General features: G+C 37.4%; 1 protein-coding gene across 1 annotated transcript in view; it reads right to left on the bottom strand.

Moving 5' to 3' along the window:
- Positions 1-1310: 1310 nt before the first annotated feature.
- Positions 1311-15125, bottom strand: part of RTCA (RNA 3'-terminal phosphate cyclase) — a 19301-nt gene continuing 5486 nt past the window's right edge. The window contains exons 4-11 of the mRNA XM_019629361.1: positions 14534-14657; positions 11344-11402; positions 9867-10008; positions 9477-9601; positions 8487-8545; positions 7215-7309; positions 5887-5991; positions 1311-1673 (exon numbers count right to left, since the gene is read on the bottom strand). Coding sequence (XP_019484906.1) covers positions 1572-1673; positions 5887-5991; positions 7215-7309; positions 8487-8545; positions 9477-9601; positions 9867-10008; positions 11344-11402; positions 14534-14657 — 811 coding nt within the window. The 3' untranslated portion in view covers positions 1311-1571. The remainder of the gene's footprint in view (positions 1674-5886; positions 5992-7214; positions 7310-8486; positions 8546-9476; positions 9602-9866; positions 10009-11343; positions 11403-14533; positions 14658-15125) is intronic.

The raw sequence follows: 15125 nt of genomic DNA, 5'->3' as shown, positions 1-15125 counted from the left end.
TGCAAACGTGAAATTCATGGGAAGGCTTTGTGAAACAAGAGGTATGAATACCCATGTTAGAAGGCGACTGGTTTAAAGACTATTCTTAAAGACCATTGCACATACAGTGTTGAATCAACAGAGTTACTTGTATTACGTGGTCTTAAATAACAGAAGAAACACTGAAATAGAATTTTAGATATAGAAGTAGAAAGAGAAATACAATTTGGGGAAAATAAATAGAAATTCAAGTCACTTCTAGTACTCACCAAAAATTTCTTTGCAGTAGTCCGAACTTCATTTTACCTAAACTGAGACTCAACAAGAGTGCCACACCCACGCCAAGATTAATCATGAACTTATCATGTACACTGCTGACCTTGAATCACTCCCTCTACAGTTCCCAATCTCTGTATCCCAGCAGATCTTTCACACCGCTGCACACCCTGTCAGAAGCTGCAAGAATCCCGTCTGAAGAGACTCAAATTTATCACAACCCCTCTAAAACCTGTAAGTGTAGTTTTACTCTGAAATAGAAATATTTCATATCTCATTTGTTACAGAAAAGGGGTTTATAAAATTTATCTACAGTGTGAAAATATAAACAGCAAACAATACTATCATCCTCATCTTTAAAGCAAACTAAACCCAACTGTCCAAGGCCACAGGAATCAATGACAAGAATTACGATTATGTACATGGAGGAATTTTTTTCATTATACTGTTCTATACAGACTAACTCAGCACTTTCTGAATGTATGACAATACCATCCTCTGGATCTATATCTTGGACTATGTTTTAATCATCACTGGTAACATCCAAGACAGAACCAAGTTTTAATGAATTCTGCATTACCTTACAGTAGAGTATATTTAGCTGATACACCAAACCAGTTTCATTTGAGTCACAGCCTCAATTGCCTACAGGACAGGAAGTCATCTAAATGTGGAAGCGGCTGGGTATAAGATCATACCAAGCTACGAAAAGCACATCCTGTTCTAAAGGCACTCAATTATTAGTACTACAAGCCAAACAAAACATCTATGGGGTTGAAATTTTGCAGTTCTCATTGTTTGGCTTTCAGAACATATTCAGCAGATTTCAAATCAATATTTGCCAAGTGCCCAACTAGAAGGAAAGTATATGTAGTTAGAATGAGAAAATGCTAATTAACTTATTGTTGACACAGCAAGTACTGTACATAAAATTCTCTCATTAGAGTTTATGTGAAACTTCAGCAAAATCATTAGAACTATATACAAATTACAGATCAAATTTACATTCCTGACTTAATTTAGTACATAAAAAAAAAACCACACTTCACAGGGGAAATATTTTATATCAATACTTTAATATTGAAATCAGCTAACAGACATATCCACCAAATCTTGTTTATTTCATTGTCCATATCTCAGGAGAAATTCAAAGTGAGATTAGTTTGATGAAGCATTCTCAGTAAATCTAGAACACTCTGTACTTTATCTCCAAATTTGTCAGGTCCTTTAATAAGTTACTTCTTCGTTGTTTTGTAGTATTTACAAAATGAATTAGTGCAATACATCTTTGCGGTATCATTTACAAGGTAAATACCCTACAGATTTGGATTTGTCATTCCAATTCCTTGGCACTCGATAATGTAAGTGTCTTTAGAGGCATCATCTTCATTTTCTGATTTCTTCACAGTAAATTTAGCCTGAAACCAGAAGAGTATTTAGTATGTAAGTAATATGAAGAGGAATAGAAGAAAGAGCCCATAACTCCAGGTTAAGTAGGCAGGTAGTTAATATTAAACTTGTTTTGCTGAAAAAGTTAGAGACATAAAGATCAAGTCATGAGAATTTCAATAGCCTAGACACAAAATACTTTGCTCCAGAACCATGGTTCTTGTTCAGAGGCATACATACTTGGGGAGTTTTGTCAGAATATACAGCCTGGGCCCCACTCTATACCCATTGAATCAGAACCCCTAGAAGCACTGCCTAGGCAAGTATCAATTTTAAAATCTCAATTGTTAATTATAATGCCTCTCCACTACCTACTTTCCTAAAATTTTTCTAAAACACGGCACTGAAGCATTTATACTTCTTTTATCTTGTTAAGTATCAAATTACCCTTTAATTTCCCTCAAATTTTCTTACCAAGGGGCCAGCCAAGTGGCTCAGTTGGCTAAGAGTTAGCTTAAGAGCATGAGCTCTGAACAACAGGGCCACTGGTTTGATTCCCACATGGGCCTGTGAGGCTGCACCCAAGCTGAGCAGCTGCTGAGCTGCCAACAGGTGGCAGGATGGCTCAGCTGGTGAGAGCACGTGCTCCTAACAACAAGACTGCCTGTTCGATGGTGGGCTATGCCTGCCTGCAACTAAGACTAAACTCGGCACATTGAGCTGAGCTGCTACCCAGATGGCTCAGTGGATAGAGTACGCACTCTTAACAACAAGACTGCTGGTTCGACTCACGCATGGGATGGTGGCTACGCCCACCCGCAACTAAGACTAAACACAGCACCTTGAGCTTAGAAGCCACGAGCTGCCAACGGGCAGCCAGATGGCGACTGGCGCCCGGCGCCCTCCACAACTAAGACTCAATAACAACAACTTGGCTGGTCCTCCTCCCCAATTCCCCAACATTGTTCCACTTCCCCAATTAAATAAAAAAAAATTTCTTGCCAGTTGAATTCCCTAAATATTCTACTCAGAAAGATGTAGTTCAGAGAAGAAAGGTGGGAGTAGGTGATGACTAACATCTTCCTTCATCTTTACTGGGCTTGACATTGTAGTTTTCACTTGTAATTCAAGTTTGGCCTTGAAATATTTTATCTCTATCACTGTACTCTGGAAAATAATATTTTTAAAAAGCGAATGTGTTCATTTTAACAAGACAATTAAAATCTAAACAACTGAGTAGGATGACTGAATTCGTGGCAAAGGGATTTCAAGTATGCTTAATGCCTTAGGATTCTTTGAAATACAATTTGAAAACCATCATTCTGGGGCCCTGCTGAACAGTAATATTCACAAATTCTTCCAGTTTCAGTATTTTGCGGCAGTGTACTGACACACAGTGGAAAATGATTGTTCTTCCTTTTGGCCAGAACCGCCTTCTTCCAGTAATTCACCAAAATGACCAACACCAAGGGAAAGAGGAGAGGCCCCCGCGCTGTGTTCTCTGGGCCTTTTGGAAAACATGCAGTTGTTCCTTGGGCCACATAGGTACACGCGAATCTACAAGGAAGGTGACATTACAGACACCAAGGGAATGGGCGCTGTTCAAAAAGGAATGCCCCACAAATGCCAAAACGGGAAGTCTACAGTGTTACACAGCATGTGGTTGGCATTGTTGTTAACAAACAACTGAAGGGCAAGTCTTGCCAAGAGAATTAGTGTTTGTATTGAGCATATTAAGCACTCCTTGAGCTGAGATAGCTTCCTGAAATGTGTGAAGGAAACTGAGCGGAAAAAGAAGCCAAAGAGAAGGGTACCTGGGTTCAACTGCAGGGCCAGCCTGCCGCACCCAGAGAAGCACACTGGGTGAGAACCAGTGGAAAGGAACCTGAGCTGCTGGAACCCACTGCCTGTGACTTCATGGCATGATAAGTGTGAAAAAATAAAAGACCTCTGTCTCTTAATTAGGTAGAAGTATCGTATCCCTTCCTCCAAAGAAATATTTAAAGAAAAAGAAAGAAAATTGTTGTTGAGTGAATAAACACTGAATTCTGAACCAGACAGCCAAATTACTGTGTAGCTATATATATAGATATATATTTTTTTCAAATTACAAGCATTATGTAAATACGTAACACAGGTAACAGCTACAGAAATCATTTTTAACCTACTAAAAAACCATAAAAATTTTTAGTTAGAAGACGACTTTAGGGACTACAGCCCCAGTCCCTGCTTTTCCAGATGAAGTGTCTGCACCAAGGCTCGGGAAGCCTCTTGCCCCACGTCATTCAGTTAAAACACAACCAAGCTGAACAAGAAACCAGACCCATCAATTACAGCTCAAGGCACTTTCCACTGTGTATTCACTTCAAATAACATGTGTTCACTATGTGCAAAGTACTATAAAAAGTGAAGACTATAAGGAATACAACTCCAGCAAAAGTATAATGAAAAATAGTTAAATATCTCTTTATATCAAATACCATTTGCCTGCAATTCCTTTCAGCCTTTTCCTACAATTTAACCAAAATCTATCTATGCTTTCCAGAAACAAAAAAGTATATATTATTAAGAATCATACAAAATTGGGCCGGCCGAGTGGCGCGTTGGTTAAGAGCTGGCTTGGGATGCCAGCTCTGAGCAGCAGGGCCCCAGTTCGGATCCCACATGAGGGCCAGAACAAAAAACAGCAACTTGTCTGTTCCCCTTCCCCAATTCCCCAGCGCTGTTCCCCTCCCCCAATTCCCCAATAAAATCTTAAAAAAAAAGAATCATACAAATAAACTGTTAGGAGTAGGACAACAGTGGCATTGTGCTTAGTACACTTCTGTAATGCTTCATTTTTTTTTTAAACNTACAGCTAAGATGGTGAACAACAGCTCGACCTGGAGCTGGGCTGCTGTGAGTCGCCAGCAACGGCGTAGGTGGCAGCCCCTGCTGCAGTGGGCTGCCATAAGCTACCATGTGAGGCCGGCAGCCGGCATGAGCGGCCAGCAGCCGGCGTGAGCTGCCAAGAGCCGCTGTGAGTGGCCGCCCAGAGGCCGGCGACCAATCTGCCTGATCCAGGAAGAGCACAATGATAATACCAACATGGGCCAGTGAAGCAACATCCTCCACAACTAGACTGAAGAACAAAAAACAGCAACTTGTCTGTTCCCCTTCCCCAATTCCCCAGCGCTGTTCCCCTCCCCCAATTCCCCAATAAAATCTTAAAAAAAAAAAAAAGAATCATACAAATAAACTGTTAGGAGTAGGACAACAGTGGCATTGTGCTTAGTACACTTCTGTAATGCTTCATTTTTTTTTTAAACTAGCGTGCATTACTTTCATAATTTTAAAAAATGATTACGGTCAGCACCCTCCTTCATAAAATTTTGAGTTATAAATTTTATATTACTTTATAAAATTACAAAAGAAAGTAGCAAATGAGAATATGCTACAAGTTACTGAAAGAGGCAAGAAATGAAGCTGTGTGCATTAGTTATAAAAAATGCAGAGAAACAATTTTAAGAGAGGAGAAAAATACTTAAATTCAACAGTGGTTTTACTAGCAAGGAGGAATTATGGGCAGGTTTCTTCCTCTATTTTCCAAATTTTCTATAAAAAATTAGTGATTTCAGATGCAATATACATGTTAATCATGTTTTAAACTAAGAATTCTGTAGATAAGGTATAAATATGAGCTTATACAATGTTAAGTCTTTTTCACTAAAAATTGTAACTCTTCTAAAAGATTGCTGGTAAATGTTAGAATTTTAGTAAATATTCAGTTCTACCAATAGAATCACAAGGAAATAAAACATTCAAAATTTTATACAAATATTTAAGTTTATAGCCAACTACAAATCCCTTGTGATTTGATTTCACAGTTCCCATCAAAACATCTTTACTTATTCTGTAAGGCAGTACATGTGGGTTTTGATATATGCATATGCTTTCCTGGGTTTCCTCAAAGTCTGGCTCTGCCACTAACCATGTGGTCTTGAGCAATTAATTTAACCCCTCTGCCTCACTTTACTCACATGTAAAATGGGAATAATAACAAATAGCCACCTAAAATGTTCACGCAGAGTAAGATGATTCACATAAATTGCTGAGTTAGTTCAATGTCTGCCACAAAGGTAGCAGTCAGTGAGTGATAGCAATTACAGCAATTATGATTACTATTAACTTTTCTGTTTATTAAAATTTGACCCAAAATTGGGTACAATAAAAATCAATTACTCTTTCTGATGGAACACTCACCTTTGTTAACTGTTCAGCAAAATGTATAGCCGTTTGTGAATGGAGTGTAACTGGTCCTGTTTTTATTCTGGAAACTCCACTGGCCAATGCCATGAAAATGATCAGCTATTGAAAAAAGTAAAGGAAAAAACAATTTACTAATATTTAGAGTTAAAAATTCGATTGCTTCCCCCCGAGCTGAGCTGCTGCTGAGCTGCCAACAGGTGGCAGGATGGCTCAACTGGAAAAAAAAAAAAAACAATTCTATTGCTTCCCATATAAAACTACTACTAGAAATCAAAATAGCTAAAATAATTTCTATTTCTTCAGGTTTCCAGAAATCCTATGATAATGATAAAAACCTGTGTCACCCAAAGTCTCTGGTGTGGTACAGAAATGCTTAGCAGCAGTTCTCAATACAGATTTTTAAAAAATTAATGTTTAAGAGTAAAACAGAGTTCAAAGTTAATATATTTAACCAGATCAACTCTATCTACAAGCTGATATATATAATGACAAGCTTTTTCCACGCTGTAAAACTACAACATCTTAACAAGTATCAATACATCCAATACAGAACTATTGGGGATGTAGAGTAGACTTGGGCAAGAAGGAAGAGACGAGAAACAAGGGGAACTGTCTTAAGAAACTGGTTAAGAAATCTTAAATAATACATTTCTAGATGTAGGCTGCTAATTTGAGATTAAGGAAAGAAAAGTGTAGTAGAAAGAAAAATCTATCATGACAGTGGACCATAAAAAGATCTTTTTTGGAAATATTCACTAGCATTTCTCAATGAGTAGATATGTTAAGTGTGAGAAATCTGCGACACATCCAAGTGGAGATGGTGACAGGCATAGGGATATAATGAGTATGGGGTTAAGAAGAAAGGTCTGGGCTATTGATAAAATTTGGAAGTTGTCAGCATACATACAGTACTTAACCCGTGAGACAGCATAAAATTACTGAAGGAGTGTATGCAGATACAGAGAAGGGGTATGATCCTGAGCCGAGGGGCTCTTCAAAATTTAAAAGTTGAGAAGATGAAAACAACAAATAAGCCAAGAGACTAGAATATATAGCCAGTGAGACAGAAAGATAACAGTATTTCAGAAACCAAGCAAGTATTTCAAGATGGAAGAAGTGATCAATTGTACCAAATGCTGAAGCCAGTTCAAGTAAGGTGAGGACTAAAATCTGAAGAATATAAATTCCTGAATAATACTTTAAAAACTGATTAAGACATGCCAATCAGTGTCTGAAAGTCAATGACTAAAATTTATATTCAATCTAACTACCAGATATTCAAATCTAACAGGCTTGAAGGTTTTAATCCTAAGTGGCATTACCTGGTCTTGCAGATACTCATCCACAGCACCACCATGTCTAAGATTTGCTAATAGCATTTCGGCAGCATCAATTCCAACCTTGTCTGCGTTTACACCTATGACAGGCACAATGTAAAAAAACTAAATTACTAAGAGGCAAAAAGTTTAATCAGTATAACCCCGTTAGCACTGGTATAACATTCTTTAGGCCTCTGAACTCACCCTCAACTTTTAGGATAAGATCTTTATGTATATTTAATCTTCTGAGAGCTTAGCACATGCAAATATTTATATCTAATCATGACACAATCAGACAAATCTGAACTGTGGGAAATCTTATGAGAAAATGGCCTGGACTTTTCAAAATGTCAGTATCATGACAGAAAAAAAAAAAGAAACAGATATGATAATCAAATGTTGTATGTACTCAAAAAAATTCCACATTGCTCTAATAAATATTTTGGAGGCAACTGGCTATGTCTCGAATATAACAGACAACTTGAGTGTAAAAATGGCATTGTGATTATATAGGTACTGTCCTTTGGACATACCTGCTGCAGTATTCACTATTGCTGCAACTTACATTGGAATGGTTCATAAACATACACAACTTGTAGCTAAATGTTCAGTACCAGTGAATCTGGGAGAACAGTGTATGGATGCTCACTAGTCATTCCGTTTTTCTGTGTTTGAAAATGTTCACAGTATAAAGTTACGGAAGACACTGAAAAGTTAATTGACTCTAAAACAGAATCAGTTAACTGTATCTTTTTTTTTTTTTAAGATTTTATTGGGGAATTGGGAAAGTGGAACAGTGTTAGGGAATTGAGGAAGGGGACCAGCCAAGTTGTTGTCCTTCATTCTTAGTTGTGGAGGGTGCAGCTAGCTCAGTGTCAAGTCCAGTCACCATCCGGGTGCCCGTCGGCAGTTCGCGGCACCTCACCTCAAGGTGCCGTGTTCAATCTTAGTTGCGGATGGGCGTAGCCCACCATCCCACGCAGGAGTTGAGCCGGCCACCTTGTTGTTAGAAGCACGTGCTCTCACTAGCTGAGCCAACCTGCCACCTGTTGGCAGCTCAGCAGCAGCTCAGCTTTGGTGCAGCTCACTGGCCCATGTGGGAATTCAACAGGTGACCTTGTTGCTCAGAGCTTGTGCTCTTAACCAACTGAGCCACTCAGCTGGCCCTAACTGTATCCTTTTAAATTTGTCATCTATCATTCTATAACATTCTAATCCCAACAGATGAAGAATTTTACAGCAGCACTGGAAACTGTGGATCCCTTTTATTTATACCTCGTTTACCAAGCGATGATCCAGCCAACAGACAGCCAGTGGATGTCTCAGCAATAATGCTATACAGGAAAAAAAGAGTATTACAACCTACACTATAAATACTCTAAAATTACATGCAAATACAGCATAGGAGAATAGTAACTGTTAGACACGAAGAACTAGATCTGGTTAGCATATTGCAAAAGTGAAATTCTTCATACAGAGAGCGACATAATTAGCATTCTCCATCTTCATCAAGGCATTAGTACTCTTCAGTTCTTCAGACAAGAAGTCACATTAGATTCTAACCCACTCACAGGTAAGGAATGGCCCTCCTAGAAGTTATGTCATCAGCACTAAGTGGTACCATTTCACAGGCACACTGTATTATAAAATATTTTATGATTATCTTAAATGAAAAGGTCTTTCTACAGAGATATTTGGTTTTGTTTCATAGTTTTTAGATAGTACTATCATATGTACTGATAGAGCATGCATTTACTTTAAATCCTTTAACAGAAACTGAAAGAGACTTTAAATTTTAAATATCTACAAAAGGTACATTCATACTTTAAAAATATCAATTAAAGCATTTTTATAACACTTAAATCAGTAACTTCTAATTGGATTAATATAATAGTTATATTTCTTTTCTAAATAAATCTTTGCCATTTCCAGTATTTGCTTATAAACTGACTTCACATTTGAGGTATAAAAAAGCAACAGGAAATATTTCTCTTAGGATCACCTTCAAAGGTTAATTTCTGATTAGCTTCAACATTTAAGTTCACTATAAAGAAAAGGGCTCTTACAATGTAATAAAGGCAAGTCATCCTCAGAATAAAATAATCATCCTAATTCACCATACTGTTGTTTGGGGTATAAATGCCCTTTAAAATATATTCTTTTAAAACTACAAATTTAAACAAAAATACTACAAATCTTTCATCTAAATAAGCTAATTATTTGGGGCTTTTCACACAATGTCTAGGTAAAAGTATACTGTCTCACATTATCCCACTTCCATTGCCAAAAGCTTGGTCTTTAGCTTCCTGAACAGGCTGAATGTTAACATACAGATCCCTGATCTCCTTTCTGATGCATCTTACAGCCGCCGCCGCCATGTCTTTTGCTACCTATTTTGGCAAAACAGAAAAATAGAATAAAATAAAGTTAGTGATTGTTTTGACAACTGTTTTCAAGCCTTCAAAGACAAATAAAATAATCACATTTTACAAGCATTACATAAAAACTTGATTTTCAAGATTAGAGAGCACAGAATTTTAAGAACAAATTTTTAATGAAGATTTAAAAATTAAATTCTTTCAATAATTTCAAATTTTAGATGTACAATACTTATCGAAACATACATACACTTCTAAGAACATCTAGACAACTTACTTTAAGTGGCAAAACACCAGCAACAAAAGCTCTTCCATATATCTTAGTCACAGAGCCACGATCAGTTAAATTTATTGGGTTCAATTGTTTAACTGGTGACATTTGGACAATCACTTCACCACCCCCTTTTGGGTAGTAGCCCCTATAAAAAATATGACAAACACATAAACTGACTGCACAACAAAAATAAAGCTCAATATTTACCATAAAATAACATGTGAATGATATCCAACCATGTAATTCATGTTTGAAATTTCTAAATGATGTTTTAGATCTGCTGTCCAATATGGCAGTCTCAATCTACGTGTGACTATTTACTTTTAAATTAAATAAAATTAAAAACTCAGCTTCCAGCCGCACTATCTACATTTCAAGTCAACAGGCACGTGGCTAGTGGCTACCATATCGAACAGGTAGGGAACAGTTCCCTCAGTGCAAGAAGTTCTGTTGACAGTGCTGTTTTAGCATATAAGCTGCTTCACAGCAGGACCTTTGTCTATTTTGTTCCTGTTATATTCCAGTACCTAAAATAATGTCTGGCACATAATATGTGCTCAATAAATAATATGAGTATTGCAGTAGCTGAATACTAATGAAATTTTAACTTCACTATCCAGTGTCATTTATTCTATAGAAGATGCTGAGAACACGTACATGAGAATGACAATACCCCTATCCACAAGGAGCTCCCTTCTGGTAGGGAGATAGCTCCACATACAACCTACCAGACACAACTCAGGCAGTACAGAGAATGACAACAGAGGTACAAATATGAATTCCAACTGAGGCACACTCATGGACAATTCACACAAGAAAATACAAGTTTCATTTTGGAAAAATATGGGATTTCCAAATTTTAGGACAGCAGGAGAGAAATAACATGAACAAAGACACCGAAGTCGGAAGGCACAAAGTATGTTTAAGAAATAGCTGGCAATCATGTAGTTAGAATATAACATGCGTTGAGAGGAGGAGGAGGGAGAATGAAGCCAGAAAGGTCAATTGGAACAAGACTGCAATGCACTAAATGCCACATCAAGAAATCTGGCCTTCTTATGTGGCAGAGGAAAGCGTTAAAGTGAAATGACCTGAATGCCATCGTGTTTCTTAGGAAAATAATCCTGACTGCACTGTGGAAGAGAACCCTTTTCATGACCCTGTCGTGCCCCATCCAGCGGTCAGCACACAGCGAGCATTCACTCTGTGCTGGGCATGGAGACTACTAGACATGAAGGTGCCTCAGTGTACAATCCCCTTAAAAATATTATTGCCAAAAGACAAGTGAACATCACATGTAGCTGCTTCCCAGTCCCCATGCCTCTACTGCTTATTGTTTTTTAAGCCACAAGCACAATTATTTCCTACAGGAAATGTAAGGTAATGTGTGGCTTCCAGAATGACAGTTCTCTAAAGTCTAATTTTCCCACTATTTTTAGCACAACTAGTGAGTCTAAGGGCTAAGAAATAAGTAACTTACCTCATTTTAATGTCGCAATTAAATTTGAAGCCAAATTTTTCAACAATTGGCTTGAAAACCTGAAAAATCAGTTTACTGTTACTTTAACCACCAATATTTACTGATTCAATAAGTATATTTATTACACAAAAGTGCTCTGCCCTGAGCTAGTAATGAGACATTTATAAACAATGACATAAAAAATGTGTAGTCTAGTTCTATTTTTTCAAATAAAATAACTGACATATAGCTACAATTAAAAGTTTAATGTTTAAGGGCCGGCCAACTGGCGCGATGGTTACAGCTAAGATGCTGAACAACAGCTCCACCTGGAGCTGGGCTGCCGTGAGTCAACACGGCAAAGGCGGCAAAGGCATAGGCTGCAGCCCCTGTGGCAGTGGGTTGCCATGGGCTACCGTGTGTAGCCAGCAGCCAGCGTGAGCAGCCAGCAGCCGCCGTGAGCGGCCGTCCAGAAGCCGGCGACTGATCTGCCCCACCCAGGAAGAGCGCAATGATGGTGCCAACTTGGGCCAGTGAAGCAACGTCCTCCACAACTAGACTGAAGAAAAAAAGGACAGCAACTTGTCTGTTCCCCTTCCCCCAATTCCCCAATAAAAATCTTAAAAAAAAAAAAAAGTTTAACATTTAATTAATCAGGGCTGTGTAAGTCTACATAACGAAAAAAAATTTACAACTTAGGATACTTGATCACAGTGGTTATTTTAGCCCAGGGGACAATATTTCCTAACCCTTCTCAATATAATCCACTGTAAGAAATTAGGGGGTGTTGTGAACAGCATTTCATTATGCCTTCTCAATTTTTTTATTTTTAGCTGAGCCATCCTGCCACCTGTTGGCAGCTCAGCTCAGGCCGGGCTTTAAAACCACTGTTGCTCAAAGCTTGCACTCTTCAGAGAGCTCTTAACCAACGAGCCACTCAGCCGGCCCCCCTCAATTTTTTTATACAGTTGAAATCTCATCTTATTATATACAATGTTTTCTTCTTATTTTTTCCATTTAACATTATAAACAAAATTTTCCCGACATCATAAAATTCTTCCTAAATAATATTTGAATGACTGTGTGGCATTCTAGCATAATTTACTTAATCATTCTCCAAGTTTTTATTATTACATAGTTATATAACATATGATAATTATATTATTAATGCTCTACTCAAATAAACGTTAACATTTATCTTTTGCTGCATTTTGTAATATTTAATTAGGGTGAGATTGACATGAGATTACTAGGTGAAGAGAGATAAAATTAACTTTCATTATAGATCCTATCAAACTATACCATGTATTAAAATGACAACAAAACATTTTTAAATTAAAATCTGAGAATATCAAGTGCTAGGAAGAATGCAGACACTCTCACACAATGCTGGCGAAAAATGCAAAACAATGCAGTCACTTTGAATGCTGAAACAATCTAGCAGTTTCTCATAAAGTTAGACATACACTTACTATTAGAATCCAGCAATCCCTCTCCTAGGTACTTACCCAAGAGACACGAAAACATATTCATACAAAGAACCTGTACATAAGTATTTATAGTGATAGTGGCTTTATTGATAATCATCCAAAACTAGAAACATCCCAACTGTCCTATAACACATGAATGGATAAACAAACTGGTACTTCCATATAATAGAACACCACTTAGCTTTTATTGCTGATACAAGCAACACAGATGCATCTCAACTGTATTCTGGTAAGTGAAAAAAAGACTCAGAAGACTCCATATGTATTATTCCTTTACATGACATCCTGAAAAAAAGGCAAAACTCTGACACAAAACAGATTAGTGGGTGCCAGCACTGGGAGGTGAGGTTGATTAGAACAGGGTATGTGGAAATTTTTTTACGGTAACTCTGTATCTTGATTGTGATGGCTGGTTCACAACCATGTCAAAAATCACAGAGCTACACACTAAATACAGTGAATTTTACTATAAATAATAATGCCTCAATAAACCTGGAGAAAAAAAAGATACCCCTTTTCTTTCTCACTAGGTATATGAGCATGCCAATATTGAGTTTTATCATTTAAAAAAATGTATAGTCAAAATATGGTATTTAATTTTTTTAAAAAGATTTTATTGTAAGAACATTTAACACAAGATCTATTCTTGTCACAATGTTTTAAGTGTACAATACATTACTGTTGACTATAGGAACAATGTTGTACAGCAGGTCTCTAGAGCTCACTCATCTTGCTTAACTGACACTCCCCATTTCTGTTTTCCCACCACCCATTCTACTCTTTGAGTCTATGAATTTGACTGCTCTAGATACATCATGCCAGTATTTGTCTTTATGTGGCTGGTTTATTTCATTTAGCATAATGTCCTCAAAGTTTATCCATGTTGTCACATTTTCTAGAATTTCTTTCTTTTTAAGGCTGAGTAATATTCTATTGTGTATACACACTACATTCTCTTTATCCATTCATCCATCAATGGACATTTAGGGTGTTTCCACATCTTGGGTATTATAAATAGTGCTACGATAAACATAGGAATGCTAACATCTCTTTGAGATCCTGATTTCAACTCTTTTAGATAAATACTCAGAAGTGGGATTGCTGCATTATATGCCAGTTTCATTTTTTAATTTTTGTTAAAATAAAAATCATCATACTGTTTTTTTTTTTGTTTTTTTTTAGCTGAGCCATCCTGCTACCTGTTGGCAGCTCAGCGGCTGCTCAGCTCCGGCCGGGACTCGAACCGCTGTTGCTCAGAGCTCAAACCCTTGAGCGAGCTCTTAACCAGCTGAGCCACTCGGCCAGCCCCATCATACTGTTTTCCATCGTGGCTGCACCCTTTTGGATTTCCACCAACAATGTGCTAAGGCTCTAATTTCTTCACATCCTCACCAACTCTTGTCAAACATAGGATTTAATTCTTGAGTTTTCTCTTCCAAATCGTAATTCCTATATACATAAAACCAATTTATATAAATAATATAATTTATATAATAATTACACTTGGGGTTTTTAAGGAATTCACTATGAACACTGTTCTAAGATACAACACTAAATCTAAAGTTAACATAATCCCTTACTCCCTCCCACAACAGAACTAGACATCATGAGGAAATAAACAGGTATGTACACAAAAACACTCAGGTTATATTTAAATAAAGAATGGAGATTCAGACTATATAAGATCATCTTATGTTGTCAGCAACAGCAAAAGCCCTTACCATCACTGTGTAATCAATTTGCGGTGCCATTTCAGCATTAGTTCCACCTTTCAAACGAAGTTCTGATGGAGAAGCAGCGAAGAGCGCGCAGGGCACTGAGACCTGCATTAAGAGGCACACACTCCTAGGGAGAAAGCAGAGCAGGCTTAGCTGTATTTTCTGTGTAAAAGTCTCAAGAAAGTGATTGTTACTACACAGCACCTGGGGCCAAAGCATAGCCAACTGGGAAAGCAGGTACATGCCCTCAAATTTAATGTTAAGAAACACTTCAGTAACTAAGTCATAAAATCCTGAATCTTAAACAAAGACAGTATTTCATAGAAGGAACTGGCCTTAAATGATAAGCAAATCTGGGTTTGAATCCAATACTAAATACATTAGCTCTGTGCCCTTATGTAAGTTCTAATACTTTTCTTTATATTATAAAAAAGTAAAAAAAAAAAAAAAAAGTTAAAAATAAAACCATCTTTAAAACATTTTTTTTTTTTTTTTAGCTGGCCATCTTGCCACCTGTTGGCAGCTCAGTGGCAGCTCAGCTCAGGCCGGGCATCAAACCACTGTTGCTCAGAGCTCGAACTCTTGAGCGAGCTCT

This window comes from Hipposideros armiger, unplaced genomic scaffold (genome assembly GCF_001890085.2).
Source record: "Hipposideros armiger isolate ML-2016 unplaced genomic scaffold, ASM189008v1 scaffold_845, whole genome shotgun sequence".
Classification (NCBI taxonomy): domain Eukaryota; kingdom Metazoa; phylum Chordata; class Mammalia; order Chiroptera; family Hipposideridae; genus Hipposideros; species Hipposideros armiger.
This window is presented reverse-complemented; position numbering and strand designations above follow the sequence as displayed.